At 41.4% G+C, this 16,384-nt stretch overlaps 1 protein-coding gene across 1 annotated transcript in view; it reads right to left on the bottom strand.

Moving 5' to 3' along the window:
- The window catches only part of LOC132893656 (ryanodine receptor 3), a 476,331-nt gene that overhangs the window by 18,832 nt on the left and 441,115 nt on the right, over nt 1-16,384 (bottom strand). The window contains exons 88-98 of the mRNA XM_060932802.1: nt 15,561-15,649; nt 15,348-15,476; nt 13,616-13,720; nt 12,894-12,975; nt 11,224-12,536; nt 7,902-7,960; nt 7,394-7,568; nt 7,033-7,119; nt 4,436-4,621; nt 698-828; nt 421-463 (exon numbers count right to left, since the gene is read on the bottom strand). Of these exons, the coding sequence (XP_060788785.1) occupies nt 421-463; nt 698-828; nt 4,436-4,621; nt 7,033-7,119; nt 7,394-7,568; nt 7,902-7,960; nt 11,224-12,536; nt 12,894-12,975; nt 13,616-13,720; nt 15,348-15,476; nt 15,561-15,649 (2,399 nt within the window). The remainder of the gene's footprint in view (nt 1-420; nt 464-697; nt 829-4,435; nt 4,622-7,032; nt 7,120-7,393; nt 7,569-7,901; nt 7,961-11,223; nt 12,537-12,893; nt 12,976-13,615; nt 13,721-15,347; nt 15,477-15,560; nt 15,650-16,384) is intronic.

Below are 16,384 nucleotides of genomic sequence, written 5' to 3'. Positions count from 1 at the left end.
ACACCAATTATCTTCACGACCCTACGGAGCATTGCAATAAGCATTTCACTGCATGTCATACTCTGTATGACTCTGTATGTAACAAATACATTTGAATTTGAATAGTTTTAGACCAAACTTTGGAGCATCTTTAGTGCTTTTAGGAACAGCATTTCCTTTCACAATTTACAATTCTTCCTTGTTTACGCTGACAAAAAGTAATTGGTCACCATTTTACCGAGTCGCTCGAGGTGATTATTGAGAAATAGTCCGAATTTCTCGACCAATCAGCGCACACGATTTTCTATAATCACCTCTGTATTTATACTAAATTGCAATAAACCAAGATCAGCTGATTGCTCATTGAAAACAATGATCACTTCCTGTTTACAATCAGAGAATTAAAAGCCATAAGTGTTAAGTCTTAGAAATTCTACTTGCCTTCCGTTTAACAAACTTATCCCAGTAGTTATTAGGGAACGATCTGTACAACACAAGAAAGGAAAGGCATTTATGAGTCATAAAAAAATACACAAACCATTGCACTTATTTCTGTCTATTCCTTTAAGATTATTAATTGCTATGTGAAGGTTTTAAAGGCCAACGTAAGTGCATTAACATGGTAGTCAGTGATAAGGTGAACATTTTCAAATAAGCATTGGAAGTATAAATGAGCGACAGTGAAACAGTGATCTTTAATAGGTCCTTTTGTACTTACGGTGTATTAATAACAAGTCTGTCCCATTGCCCTTTAATGTCATCATCAGAAGGTTGTTCAGTGATATAAAGACCATCAAATTCAAGCTTCCTGGCAATTTCCTTCTCTCGCTTAAAAACTACCAAAGGCACCTGTTTAGGAGAGATAAGCATTTGTTGACTTTGTATGCTCATTTCTGCTCAAGTATACTTTAAAGTGCATATCCTGGACCAATTTCGTTTTTTTTTTTATATGAAAGTATGTCCCTTTACACACTCACCCAGAAGGGTAATTTTGCACAAGGCCATCTGTCTACAGCAGAAAAAAATAAAATAACAAAATGCGTCTGGAAAAATCCCAAGGGAGTCTGGAGCCAGATTCGTGATGTCACCTGCGGAAGCGCCAGCAGGCTGCGCGAGCTTGCACGGTTTCAGTGCACAGTCTGTGTAGACCAAGTTTATCAGTTAGCAATTTTGCATTGAAATATGGAATTGTCACCTGAGTGCAATGTTACTTCACCTTTGGATGAAGAATATAATGAGATGTCAGAATTGGGGCTTCATCTGTTTGGATTTGATGATGATTCAAGTAGTGAAGACGACGGAGACAACACCAGGGATGTAAATAATACGGTCGTTTTCTCATAAACAAACCAGTGCTGACGTAGGATTCAGAGGAAGGCGTCCCGCACGCAACGTCACGAAAACCAATGTTTGCCGGGAAATCCAAATGCCAAGTTTTTTCAGAGGCGGACCAATTCGCCATAAATGGCTTGATTTCAACTGAATTTTTCTGGTATTGCGCAAGATAAAAAATTGCGCAAAATGTGACAGATATTTTACCAAAGTTTGATATAAAATAGGAGAATTACATTGAGCTTGCTCCTGAATTTACGCGATATGCACTTTAAAGCAATTGAAAAACGATGCATTTGATTTGCTGAAAACATATATAAAAGCATTTTATAGGCACTGATTGATTGATTGATTGATTGATTGATTGATTGATTGATTGATTGATTCCGAACAGTAAAGAAGATATAAAAACAAAAAAACAAAAATAAAAATAAAAAATGCAATAATCAAAACATCGTCATAAACAAACAGAATAGCGTAGCCACAAGGCAGTAACATAATGATGTTCGGAAAGGATTAGGAAGAAGTAATAACTTATCAAATCCTAACCCTCTATACCACTGCTAATCAAACGTCCCTTTCCACCATAATAAACTACATATACAAAAGAAAACAAAATCACTGCATCACAGATAATGTTCTCTGGAAATATTCCTGAGCCCATTTTGTGATTTCCAATACAGAAGCATGCCTGTATGTGATGCAGTGCCGTCTAAGGGCCCGAAGATCACGGGCACCCAGTATGGTTTTCCGGCCTTGACCCTTACGCACAGAGATTCTTCCAGATTCTCTGAATCTTTTGATGATATTATGCACTGTAGATGATGATATGTTCAAACTCTTTGCAATTTTACACTGTCGAACTCCTTTCTGATATTGCTCCACTATTTGTCGGTGCAGAATTAGGGGGATTGGTGATCCTCTTCCCATCTTTACTTCTGAGAGCCGCTGCCACTCCAAGATGCTCTTTTTATACCCAGTCATGTTAATGACCTATTGCCAATTGACCTAATGAGTTGCAATTTGGTCCTCCAGCTGTTCCTTTTTTGTACCTTTAACTTTTCCAGCCTCTTATTGCCCCTGTCCCAACTTTTTTGAGATGTGTTGCTGTCATGAAATTTCAAATGAGCCAATATTTGGCATGAAATTTCAAAATGTCTCACTTTCGACATTTGATATGTTGTCTATGTTCTATTGTGAATACAATATCAGTTTTTGAGATTTGTAAATTATTGCATTCCGTTTTAATTTACAATTTGTACTTTGTCCCAACTTTTTTGGAATCGGGGTTGTACCAATTCTTTGTAATTTTTTTTTTTTTTTACAGGCCACTAGGAGGATTTTACATAGATACCAATCTTTTTATAAAATCATATCTTTTATTAGGAATTTCACATCCCAAGATGTTTCTTGGAGTAAGACATATTTCCCCAAAATGTTTGAATTTTTGGGCATGACCAGAAGATATGGGAGTGATTGGCGTCCAAGTTTCCGCACTGCCTCCCAACACTGTTCCTGTGACTGAGATAGTCTACTTTTAACATGTGGTGTAATAAAGAAATGGATCAAACTTTTCCAGCCAAATTCTCTCCATTTCTTTGAACTTGTGGAAGAATGCTGTGCACTCCATATTGACCGCCAATCCTTTTGTGATATTTCTATGTTTAGTTCTTTCTCCCATTTTGTTTTAATGTATCCCATGTTATGTTTGGAAAGGAGATGGGCGCAACCAAGCAATCCAAGCCCAGAGAAAAGACATGAGAGATGAATGACTATGCCAGCATCTCTCATGCCTCCCTACGACCGCAATGCGGTTACGAGAGTGAACAGATCCCATGTTGTTCCCATGCCATTTCTGAAGGCCCTGGGATATTTTCAAAATTATTTTCTCATTTTTCTTTTTATAGGCTTCAGTCATAATATCTATCACTGCATTACCTATCCATCCATCATCTGTATCCGCTTATCCTGTTCTACAGGGTCACAGGCAAGCTGGAGCCTATCCCAGCTGACTATGGGTGAGAGGTGGGGTACACCCTGGACAAGTCACCAGGTCATCACAGGGCTGACACATAGACACAGACAACCATTCACATTCACACCTACGGTCAATTTAGAGTCACCAGTTAACCTAACCTGCATGTCTTTGGACTGTGGGGGAAACCGGAGCACCCGGAGGAAACCCACGCGGACACGGGGAGAACATGCAAACTCCACACAGAAAGGCCCTCGCTGGCCTCGAACCCGGACCTTCTTGCTGTGAGGCGACAGTGCTAACCACTACACCACCGTGCCGCCCCACTGCATTACCCTCTCCAGATAATGTTTGTTTTATCATAATAATCTCTTATTTGAAGGTATCTGAAGAAGTCTTTGTTTTCTAGTCCAAATTCCTTTTGTAATTCTCCAAAACATTTTAAGGTCCCACCGTGAGATAGTGTACAAATTGCTGTAATACCCATGTCCCACCACTGTCTAAATCCAACATCATGTATTCCTGGTTTGAATTTGGGGGTTCCAGGGCAGGCTAAATTAATAATTTGATGTCTCCCTCCATACTGTATTCTTTTACCATCTTTCCCCAAATATCTAGTGTCTGTTTAATAATTTCATTATTGCTTTCCTGATGCTTTTTACTCCCTATGTCTCCTAATGTTGCTTGGGTTTGGAAAGCATCTATCTTGGTTTCTATGTCTTTCCATCTTGCCTGGTATAGAGGGCAGCATCCGCATACTAGGAATCTCACTTGGGTTGCGTAAAAGTATTGCTTCAGGTTGGGTACAGACATTCCACCCTCCTCTTTTGGTAAGTGAAGTGCTTTATACCTAACCCTTGGTGACTTACCAGCCCAAGTGGATGGTTTTCTGAAGATGACCACGAAGTAAATAATATGCTATGTCCTTCACAGTCATAACATCTCAACACATTCGAACACCTACTGGAGATTTTGGAGCAATGTGTTAGACAGTGCTCTCTATCACCGCCAGTATAAAAACAGCATTTGAAGGAATATCATTTGAAAGATTGCTATTCAGCCCACCAGTACAGTTCCAGCAACTTGCAGAATTTTTTGGGTTCCTTTAATTTGTCACTCGTCTGCATGAATGTGGATGTTTGCACATACCTTCAGATAGTAATACCCCACCACACAGAGGAAGGAGATGATAGTGTGTAGAACAGCGAGAAAGCGGAGTGAAGGTGCCATGTATCCAGTGTTCTCCTGCAGGATAAAATACTCAATGCCACCATCATCCTCCTCTTCACTTCTCCTTGTCCATGAGTCCACCTCTTCAGATTCTTCACCAGTCACCTACATGTGTACATATATACAAACATTTTTATAGTAACTTAATAAATAAAACAATGCAATCACAAAAATGGAAGATAATATTAAGTACATTTAAAAAATTAATAATGACTATTATTGTCTTGAGCTAAGGTCGCCATTTCTCAACGGATTTTCACCAAATTTGGCAAGTAGGTCTGGGGATGACCCGGAATTTTGCAGAAAAAAGCAAAATTCATGTACAGGCCCCAGGGAGGTCCCTGGGGGGCACAACATCCACCCACTCCCTTCCTCAATGCCTTTCATGTTACATTTCTCAACACAAATGTTCGACAGATCTTCAATAAACTTGGCACGTAGGTACAGGAGATAGCCACAATTTGGCAGAACTCAGAAATTCCATATTTGGGGCCAAGGGGTCCCCGGTAGGCCCCTAGGTGGTGGATGTTTGGATTTTTGTTTGTCTTGGGTTAACATCATTTCTCAACGGATCTTCACCAAAGTTGACATGGAAGTCTGGGGGCAACCCAGAATTTTGCAAAACCTGGGCAATGCCGGGTAACCTGATAGTACAGTGTATATATCCATCCATCCATTATCTGTAGCTGCTTATTCTGTCCTACAGGGTCGCAGGCAAGCTGGAGCCTATCCCAGCTGACTATGGGCGAGAGGCGGGGTACACCCTGGACAAGTCGCCAGGTCATCACAGGGCTGACACATAGACACAGACAACCATTCACACCTACGGTCAATTTAGAGCCACCAGTTAGCCTAACCTGCATGCCTTTGGACTGTGGGGGAAACCGGAGCACCCGGAGGAAACCCACGCGGACACGGGGAGAACATGCAAACTCCACACAGAAAGGCCCTCGTCGGCTGCTGGGCTCGAACCCAGGACCTTCTTGCTGTGAGGCGACAGTGCTAACCACTACACCACCTTGCTGCCCCGATAATTTATTTATATATATATATATATATATATATATATTATCAGGGCAGCAAGGTGGTGTAGTGGTTAGCACTGTCGCCTCACAGCAAGAAGGTCCTGGGTTCGAGCCCCGGGGCCGGCGAGGGCCTTTCTGTGCGGAGTTTGCATGTTCTCCCCGTGTCCGCGTGGGTTTCCTCCGGGTGCTCCGGTTTCCCCCACAGTCCAAAGACATGCAGGTTAGGTTAACTGGTGACTCTAAATTGACCGTAGGTGTGAATGTGAGTGTGAATGGTTGTCTGTGTCTATGTGTCAGCCCTGTGATGACCTGGCGACTTGTCCAGGGTGTACCCCGCCTTTCGCCCGTAGTCAGCTGGGATAGGCTCCAGCTTGCCTGCGACCCTGTAGAAGGATAAAGCGGCTAGAGATAATGAGATGAGATGAGATATATATATATATATATACACACACACACAAACACACACTACTGTGCAAACATTTCATTAGGCACATGCAATGAAATGCTGTAGCGCAAAGATGCCTTCAAAAATAATGAAATTAAATGTTTCTACATTAAAAAAATAAACAGTATAAAGATCAGTAAGCAGTAATGCATGAAAAAAATGTCTGGTGAGATGACCCTTTGCTTAAAAAAAAAAAAGGTGTCTCAGGTACGATGATTGTTGTTTTATAAGGAAATGAGCTGTAGGTTTTACTGAGCATCCTGCAGAACCAGCCACAGTTCTTCTGGACACTTTGACTGTCACACTCGCTTCTTCATTGTGCAGCAAAACCCAGCAGCCTTCATTATGTTTTTGTCTGAAAAATGGTGCTGCTTTCTTTACTGACATACAAACATTTTTCTGTAACATTTAATTTTGTGCTGGAAAACTAATGTTTGGAAATCTAAAGTGTTTTTGTTCCGGTTCCATAATGTAGAAGTCTCATCTCATCTCATTATCTGTAGCCGCTTTATCCTTCTACAGGGTCGCAGGCAAGCTGGAGCCTATCCCAGCTGACTACGGGCAAAAGGCGGGGTACACCCTGGACAAGTCGCCAGGTCATCACAGGGCTGACACATAGACACAGACAACCATTCACACTCACATTCACACCTACGGTCAATTTAGAGTCACCAGTTAACCTAACCTGCATGTCTTTGGACTGTGGGGGAAACCGGAGCACCCGGAGGAAACCCACGCGGACACGGGGAGAACATGCAAACTCCGCACAGAAAGGCCCTCGCCGGCCACGGGGCTCGAACCCGGACCTTCTTATTGTGAGGCGACAGCGCTAACCACTACACCACTGTGCCGCCCTAATGTAGAAGTCATAAAATAAAATTCTATCACAAAGTTTGTGTTAAAAAAACAATTAAAAAAAGTTATAATTAACAAGTTTTTCAAAATGAATCATGAGCGTAATGAAAATACTCAGCACATATTAATAAGAAAAAAAAAGAGCAAAAAAAAAAAAAAAGAGTTTAAATGGGGAAAGCCAGGTATTTTACCTTATAGAAAAGCAGGATGAAATTGATGGCAAATGCCACAAACAGAGCCAGGAATCGCAGGTTGTAGAAATTTCGAGCGAGGTAATTCTGTAAACAATCTTTGTGTTAAATTGCAGTCGTTCAAATAATTGTGCAAGTGTAATATGGTTAATTAAACAGAAGCGTTTTACCAAGTCACAAAAAGAATTTGCAAAGTGATTAGTATTAACAATAGCCTACTGATTGCTCCTGAACCTATCTGTCTTTTTTCTATGAATTGAATCAAATACATTTTTACAACTTTGCAAGAATGAGATCATGTTGATTTACTAAAGGTTTTTTTATTATAACCAGCTCATGAAATAATACTAAAGTGGCTTACTAGAATCTTAGTTTGGTAGACATCCAGACCAGCAAAAAAGCTGGCCATAATGGCCTCTGGCTGTTCTTTCTTCTGTCCACATCTCCTCTTGGGTGGCTTCTTCTCTTCCTCTGATGGGGTTTCTATGAGCAAATCTTTACCCTTGTCTTGGTCATTCTTCTCCCCATCCTCTGTACTATTAAAGTGTACAAATACATAGACTTTACTAAAAATAAACAAACAAACAAACAAACAAGCACAAACTGATTTTTATGTCTGAAAAACAGGATCGTTTCACACTGTCCCAAATAGACGACACAAATGCAGAAGAGTAGGTCATTCATCAGGTGTAGGAGTGATTGATAGGATAAATACAGTGATACCACAGATGGGACTATTACCTTTTTAGAAAACCACAAACATTGGTTTAAAAAAAGAAAAAAAAGAAATAAATGGGTTAGATACCTTAACACCCCCCCCAAAAAAAAAAATTGTCACGTGACAAAACTTTAATCAAATTTCCACTCACTCTGCTTTTTCTGACTCTGCATTTGATTCATTCTCGACTGACTTCTTACTTGCGGCTTCCTGCAGAAAGCGAGAGTGCGGTAATTTACACGTTTCCTCCCATGCTTCTTCTTTTATCCATGTTTTTGTATGTATTTCTCGACAGAATATGTGTAGCATATACAGTACAGTCCCCTTAAAAAGCACTGGAACTGCATCTTTTGTTTTTGTTATGTACTGAAGATTTTGGTTTGAGATGAAAAGATGGCAATGAGATAATCGATCAGAATTTCAGCCTTCATTTCCTGATATTTATATCTAGACTTGTTAAGCAACTTAGAACATGGCACCTTTTGTTTGAACCCACCCATTTTTTCAAGTGATCAGAAATACTGGAACATGTGACTGAGAGGTGTTCCATGTTGCCCAGGTGTGCTCTGTTAGATTGATTCTTTAAACAATCAATAGCTCTGAATGTCTACTCTTCGTAGGAGTGGTGGTGCAGTGGTTAGCATGGTCACCTCATGGCAAGAAGGTTCTGGGTTCAACTCCCATGCTCGACTGGGGTTTTTCTGTGTAGAGTTTGCACATTGGGGCAGCACGGTGGTGTAGTGGTTAGCACGGTTGCCTCACAGCAAGAAGGTTCTGGGTTCAAACCCAGCGGTGGGCGAGGGCCTTTCTGTGTGGAGTTTGCATGTTCTCCCCATGTCTGTGTGGGTTTCCTCTGGGTGCTCCGGCTTCCCCCACAGTCCAAAGACATGCAGTTAGGTTAATGTGGGGCGGCCTTGGGCTGAAGTGCTCTTGAGCAAGGTACCGAACCCCTGACTGCTCCCTGGGCGCTCTAGTGTGGCTGCCCACCGTTGTGTGTGTGTTCACTACTTCAGATGTAGAGGAATGCAGAGGGTGAATTTCACTGTGCTTGAAGTGTGCATGTGACAAATAAAGGTTTCTTCTTCTTCTTTCTTTGTGCCTGTGTTAGTCCAAAAGACATGTGGATTAGGGTCATCTGGCTACTCTAAATTGCCCATAGGTGTGAATGGTTGTTTGTCTCTGTGTTGGCCCTGCGATGGATTAGTGGCCTGTCCAGGGTAAACCCCACCTCTCACCCAATATCAGCTGGGATTGGCTCCAGCTCACCCACAACCCACTATGGATAAATGGTACAGAAAATGAATTAATCTATTCTTGGTTTGAGCCCTGGGTTTCAACAACAGACTGCATTTGTTGTTTAAAAAAAAAAGCCAACATTATGACCAGGGAGCTGTCAATGGAAGAAAAGCAAGTCATTTTGAAGCTGAGAAAAGAGGGAAAAATGCACAAGCATTGCACATAGCCAATACAATAATTTGGAATGACATAAAAAAGAAAGAAACCAGTGCTGTACTAGCAACAATCGAACAGTGTGGTCAAGGAAAACAACAGCAGTTGATGACAAACATGAGAGTGAAAGTTGTATCATCCGACATCACCAACACCCTCCATAGGGCAGGGGTGAAGGTTATCACACCTTTCGAAAAAAAGATTTAAAGAGCAGAAATATAGAGGTCATACCAAAAGATGCACACCATTCATTAGCAGTAAGAACAGGAAAGCCAGACCAGAATTCATAAAGAAACACAGAGATGAGCCACAAAAGTTCTGGAACCAAGTTAACCTCTACCAAAGTAATGGAAAGGCCAAAGTGTGGAGAAAGAAAGGACTGGCTCATGATTAAAAACATACAAGCTCATGGGTCAAGTGCATTGGAGGTAGTGTCATTACTTGGGTTTGCATGTCTGCTTCTGGAAAGGGCTCACTATCACATCTTTATTGATGATGTAACTGATGATGGTTGCAGCAGAATGAATTCAGGAGTCTACAGAAACATTCCGTCTGCCAGCTTACAAAGAAATGCATCCAGTCGAATTGGGAGGAACTTCATCATGCAGCAAGACAATGACTCAAAACACACTGTCAATACGAAAAGGACTTTATCAGGAAAAAAACATGGAATGTTTTAGACTGGTCGACTCAATCACCACACCTTAACCCAGCCGAGCATGCATTTCTTCTCCTGAAAAGGAGACTGAAGTGAGAATCCCTCCAAAATGAACAACTGAAAGCAACTATGATACAAACCTGAAAAAGCAAGGTTTGTATCACAGAATACAACCATTTAGTGATGTCACAAGGTCACCAGCTTGATGCAGTTATTGCAAGTAAGGGATATGTGATGAAATCCATCCATTCATCCATTATCTGCAGCCACTTATCCTGTGCAGGGTCACAGGCAAGCTGGAGCCTATCCCAGCTGACTATGGGTGAGAGGCGGGGTACACCCTGGACAAGTCGGCAGGTCATTGCAGGGCTGATACATAGAGACAAACAACCATTCACACTCACAGCCACGGTCAATTTAGAGCTACCAATTAACCTAACCTGCATGTCTTTGGACTGTGGGGGAAACCGGAGCACCCGGAGGAAACCCAAGCAAACTCCATACAGAAAGGCCCTCGTCGGTCACTGGGCTCGAACCCAGAACCTTCTTGCTGTGAGACGGCAGTGCTAACCACTAAACCATCGTGCCTCTATGTGATGAAATGTTAAATGTTATTTACTTTAATACTATCTGTTCCTCCTAAAAATTGGGTGGCCTACCACCAAAGATGCCTTGTTCTAAACTGTTTAACACAACTTAATGAGAATCTCATCTCATTATCTCTCGCCGCTTTATCCTGTTCTACAGGGTCGCAGGCAAGCTGGAGCCTATCCCAGCTGACTACGAGCGAAAGCCGGGGTACACCCTGGACAAGTCGCCAGATCATCACAGGGCTGACACAGACACAGACATCCATTCACACTCACACCTACGGTCAATTTAGAGTCACCAGTTAACCTAACCTGCATGTCTTTGGACTGTGGGGGAAACTGGAGCAACCGGAGGAAACCCACGCAGACACGGGGAGAACATGCAAACTCTGCACAGAAAGGCCCTCGTCGGCCACGGGGCTCGAACCCGGACCTTCTTGCTGTGAGGCGACAGTGCTAACCACTACACCACCATGCCACCCCTTGATGAGAATATCAGGAAATTATGCTGAAATTCTGATCTATTTTCTCATATTTTAAAAAATGCATTGGCATTGTTCCAATATTTTTGGAGTGTACTGTGGAACCATAGAAGTGTTTTAGTGCAGCCCAGAACAGAAAATTTTGAATGTGAACATGTACAACTGACATGACACAATGAAAATTTTTTCATAATACAATAAAAAAAGTTATATTATTATATATTATAATTATATTTATTTCATATTATATAGTGCAATCTATAGTTGCGCAGTAAGAGTTTGGAGTCTTTTCACCTGGGCCTTTTTTTGTCGCACAGCAGAAACTAAAGATGGGGAATCAACTCCAACCGCTTCAGACACATCTCCCAGACCAGGCTCGGTTCCATGCTTTCCACCCTCCTTCTTGGGCTGGATACTTAGCAGTTCTGTCATGAGGTCCATCTCTGTTTTGTCTCCTTGTGCCATCTGGTCTATGTCAGCAACCAAAGAAGCCTCACTAACCTCCAATTTTTCAGTCTCCAGCACATCGCCATGGATGCCAAACTGTGTGGGGTCTGGCATGTTGCCAAGGATGTCTGTCACCTTCATATTCTTGGCACCTTCCACCAAGCCGCCACCAAACAGAGTTGACCACAGGATATGGAAGAAGCACCACACCAGGTTGTAGAAGAAGCAGAGGAGGCCAGTGAAGATCATCCAGAAAAAGGAGAAGAACCCAGAAATCATCTCCCTCAGGCTCATCTTCTTGAGCTTCTTGTATTGTTTCCTTAGGCTCTTTAGGGTGAACAGTCTCCCAAGGCTACAGAGGTTCTTCTTTATTGAGACACATGCCATGGTGAAAGCGGAGGAGGATTCCAGTGTATTCTCCTCCACTTCCACCTCCATGTCCTTGATTACATTCTGCAACTCATCTTCATCTTCTTCTCCCCTTTCCACAGCATCAGGCTCTGAGATCAGTGAGGCCAGCTGCATCTCAAAAATGGTGTCTTCACAGAAATTTACAAACAATTCCATCTTCTCTGATTCTCCACCCTCATTGACTACATCGAAGATAAACTGTCTCTTGGATTCCTTAACTTGTGGTTTCTCCCACTGGGTTCTACTAGATTCACTGATTTCAAAGTAGACCCTTTCAATTCTCTTGGCACCGCCCATGATCTCAATACGGCCCAGGAATGGCTCAAAGTAATTAAGGACACTCTCAGCCAGGTTCAGGAAGGTAGCCAGACGGGAGTCATGGGGCATGTGTTCTGACAGATTTGTAAGCAGTACTGCAACATTGAAACCGATGTCCTTGGCTGGTTCATGGAAACGTTTCACAAATTCCACATAGTTGAACATATCATTTTCATCTGCCTCAACACAAGAAAGCAGGAACTCGATTTCAGACTGAGAGTACTGCTTCTGATTTTCCATTGATTTCTGGAACTCTCTTTTGGAGATGACTCCTTTGGCATCGGAGTCATGCTCTTTGAAATTGTCAGATGTGGTCAGGTCCTTTAGCTTGAGGAACATATCAAAAAATTTGAGGATCATCTCTACATTGCTGGAGGACTCCACCAAGGTGTCTACCATCTGTTTGCCAATGGTACCATGTACAACATTACCTGGAAATACAAATATATCTAATATTGGAATCTATTTTTACCATCACATTATGTTACAAGATGTCTGACCATAATATGTGTTTTTTTTTTCTTTTTAGGGGATATGACTCCTTTGAAATATTATGTTGGTGTGAACGAATGACAATCGCAGTGTAATACACGGATACTATAATTCTCAGTGTTTACCTTGCTAAATACTTTGCTTGTACTGTATATATATAATCATATTAGACAATGACCATTACTGATTATTAGTACCCGAGTTGTTGCTACTTTACTCTTTACCAGGACACACAAGAAAATGTCACCTGAATGTAAAAAGCAATTGTTTATGATTATTGGATTAATTAAGAGAACCTTCTAGAAGGGACAGCATCATGACTACCATATCCTTCTGTAGATCCATCAATTCTTTCAGCAACTTAATCTGGCTGGAGTCCTAAAGAAGAAGGAAAACAAATAGAACATACTTAGGGACATTTTTTCTCTGGTCAATGACTCCTTGTCTCCTGGAGTAACAAGGCAGCCAGACTTTCAAAGGGTGTTAGACGGGTTAATACTTTTTCCAGTCTCCCAAAGCTGTCCTCAAGGCTATAGTGTTATCCATCAACGGAGCAGCTAATGTCACTGTTTTGCATCATGAGCAGATGGTGCTGAAGCATGAATCAAATCTGGACTGCTACTTTAGTGTGCTCACAGTGGGCTATACATCCGAGAAGCTGTTCTGACTGGGTAAAACCACCTGGCCTCTTTCTCCTAACTTCCTACCTGTTCCATGAAATTCCGAGGTCTTGCAAAACCTCAGAATCTGAACTCATAACTGCTTTTGTCCTACTGAACTAGAAACCTGTAAATGGTTATATGTTATCAGCATGGCTTGCTTCGTTCAAAGATTAACATCTAAGGCACATACTGCATGAGAGGGACAGAGGATTTAGTTTGTATTGTTGGATCAGGAGAGACATCTACTGGTGGGTACTATGTGTGTTTTTCCTAACCCTGGTCTGTAGAGTTGAATAAAAGCTACAAACACTTCCTGACATTCACCAGTTGGCATCCCTAGGTTTAAATGGACTTGCCTGTGAGAGCTTCATCTGCATGTTGGCAAAAACATGCAAAAAACCAACAACTGCATCCCATAACCTGCTGTGGGCCAAGCTCTGTTGGTTTCCTATACACGGCCCCTGAGAAGAAAGAGGAGTAGGGCGTTAAACGTTATTAGTATTAAAATAATATTAATATGAGAACCATTCTTATGGCTCATGTATGAAGTACACACACAAAACTAACATCTACTCCTTCCCTGTATGGAAAAAGACCAGATATAATTTTCATCACACTGACACAGTAATAGTTGTTCTGTATATAGTATTTTTGATCGCTGTGTATTCTGGCGAGACGTTTTTAGACACTCCATGGTGTCTAACTGGAGGTGGAGCTTTCATAGGCTGTGTCTGAAATCACTCACTCATTCACTACTCCCTACTCACTATCTAGGGAATTCTATATAGAGGACTATATAGTGAGCTCATTGGTAAAATGAAAACACACTTTCGTACACTACTCCGCCGCGCTGTTATTTACGTCATTACTGTTGCACAATTAAAACGTGCCAGATCAGCCGGCTGGTGGGTTTTCAAAATAATAAATACACGCATGCATTTTTGTGATAAATCCATATTATACTGATCATATTTCCTCATCTCATCTCATTATCTGTAGCCACTTTATCCTGTTCTACAGGGTCGCAGGCAAGCTGGAGCCTATCCCAGCTGACTACGGGCGAAAGGCGGGGTACACCCTGGACAAGTCACCAGGTCACCACAGGGCTGACACATAGACACAGACAACCATTCACACTCACATTCACACCCTGGACAAGTCGCCAGGTCATCACAGGGCTGACACATAGACACAGACAACCATTGACACTCACACCTACGGTCAATTTAGAGTCACCAGTTAACCTAACCTGCATGTCTTTGGACTGTGGGGGAAACTGGAGCACCCAGAGGAAACCCACGCGGAGAACGTGCAAACTCCACACAGAAAGGCCCTTGTCGGCCACTAGGCTTGAACCCAGGACCTTCTTGCTGGGAGGCGACAGCGCTAACCACTACACCACCGTGCCGCCCATGCGTATTTCCTACATCAATAAATACAAAGTACTTTGTGTCTGCTGCGTCTTTCAGTTCTTTTAAATCAAGGCTGAATACTTTCTTCTTTGCCGCTGCATTTTATTAAATCAAATTTGAGGACTGTGATTAATTCCTCGCTCTACACTGTAACTTTTATTCTTGTATTTTATCTGTCTTATTCTATTTTAGCTTTTTTAAAATTCTCTTATTATTTTTCATTGTACTTGAATGTCCGTTTATAATGTGTTTCTTCCTCCGTCCATTCACCCCCAACACACTTTTTTTTTTACTTTCAGGGTGACCGCAATGCATGATGGTATATATTGTTTGGTTAGTGACCATCGGTTGTACACTACTTTTCACGATGCATTGTGGGATGCTACGAGTCCACTATATAGGGTGTAATAATTCCCACTACACATTCAGACAGCACTACAAAATGGCAAACTGACTACATATAGTCCACTATATAGTGAGTAGGGAGTGATTTCAGACACAGGGATAGAAATAGATTATAGTCAGTAACTGTATAAATGGCATAAGAGCAATAAAATACTTCAGGACAAGAGATTATTGGATAGGTGGAGGCAGATAGAAACCGCAATAGCTGCAAGGTGATAACTATCATATTTCTGTATCATAAGTGTAAATGGCAACGAAAAAAAAAAAGTACCTGTATATATTCAGTGAGGGAGTTAAAGATCTGCTTGGCCACAGCTAACGCTTTCGAGAAATTACGCTGACCAGCCTCATCCATGACATCTTTCCCCGAGTAATACCAGTAAAAATCGCTTATGGACTCCTGTGAAGACAGTGAGAGAACATGTAACTCAGGCGTTTAGTATATGTGTATCTGTGTATCTAGAGACAACAAGGTCTACTTTACCTGAAGCCGAAGAAGGTAGTCCACTGTGCTTATTATTATATTAACAGTAGTTGTATTTCCAGTCTGAGTTCTCAAAAAGTTCTGGAAATCTGAAAGAAATTGGTTAGTTGTACAAAGGCATGACTGCTACCCAGAAGTCGTGCAGCTTATCATTTGATCAGATGTACTTTATGGAGCAAGCAAGTACGTTGTTAATATAATCAATAACCTTGGTTTGAGAAGCTTTATAATGCGAGTGTGCCTACTGAGACAATAAGTTATTTTGAATTGGGCATCATTTATCAAACTGGATCAAACAAACATTGGTTGTTGGGGCATATACACAATAAATGTGGTATTCATGAAATATCCTACAAGAGGATAAAACAAAAATGTTCATGCTCCTCAAACACATAGCTCTAAATAGTAAAACCAGAAAAACTGATAATTTGACAGTGGTCTCTTAATTTTGTTCCAGAGCTATCTTACATGGTTGTGTGAAGATATTAAGTTTATCTTCGAGTGGTGAAAATATTTTCGACACGAGAAGATATACTTCGTATCTTTGTGCCACCGTGTAATGTTCTTTATATTATATGGATGCATCCACAAAAAAAAGAAAAAAGAAAGTTATTCAAAAGAATTTTAATTTCGAACCGGTTCGCCATTTTGACAACACACGTCTTGTCAGCGGGAAAACACTAGGAGTGACGTTGTCGGAGTGAAATATCGGGAAATATTATACATACAGGCCACTTTTTCCCTGGAATAAAAACATGTATTCTTTTCTCTTCTAGCAGGTTTATTGATGGCATGCAATATCATCATATTGCTTATCCTTCATG

This window comes from Neoarius graeffei, chromosome 11 (genome assembly GCF_027579695.1).
Source record: "Neoarius graeffei isolate fNeoGra1 chromosome 11, fNeoGra1.pri, whole genome shotgun sequence".
In the NCBI taxonomy this organism is placed as follows: domain Eukaryota; kingdom Metazoa; phylum Chordata; class Actinopteri; order Siluriformes; family Ariidae; genus Neoarius; species Neoarius graeffei.
The sequence above is the reverse complement of the archived record's forward strand: the minus strand, read 5'-3'. Positions and strand labels throughout refer to the sequence as shown.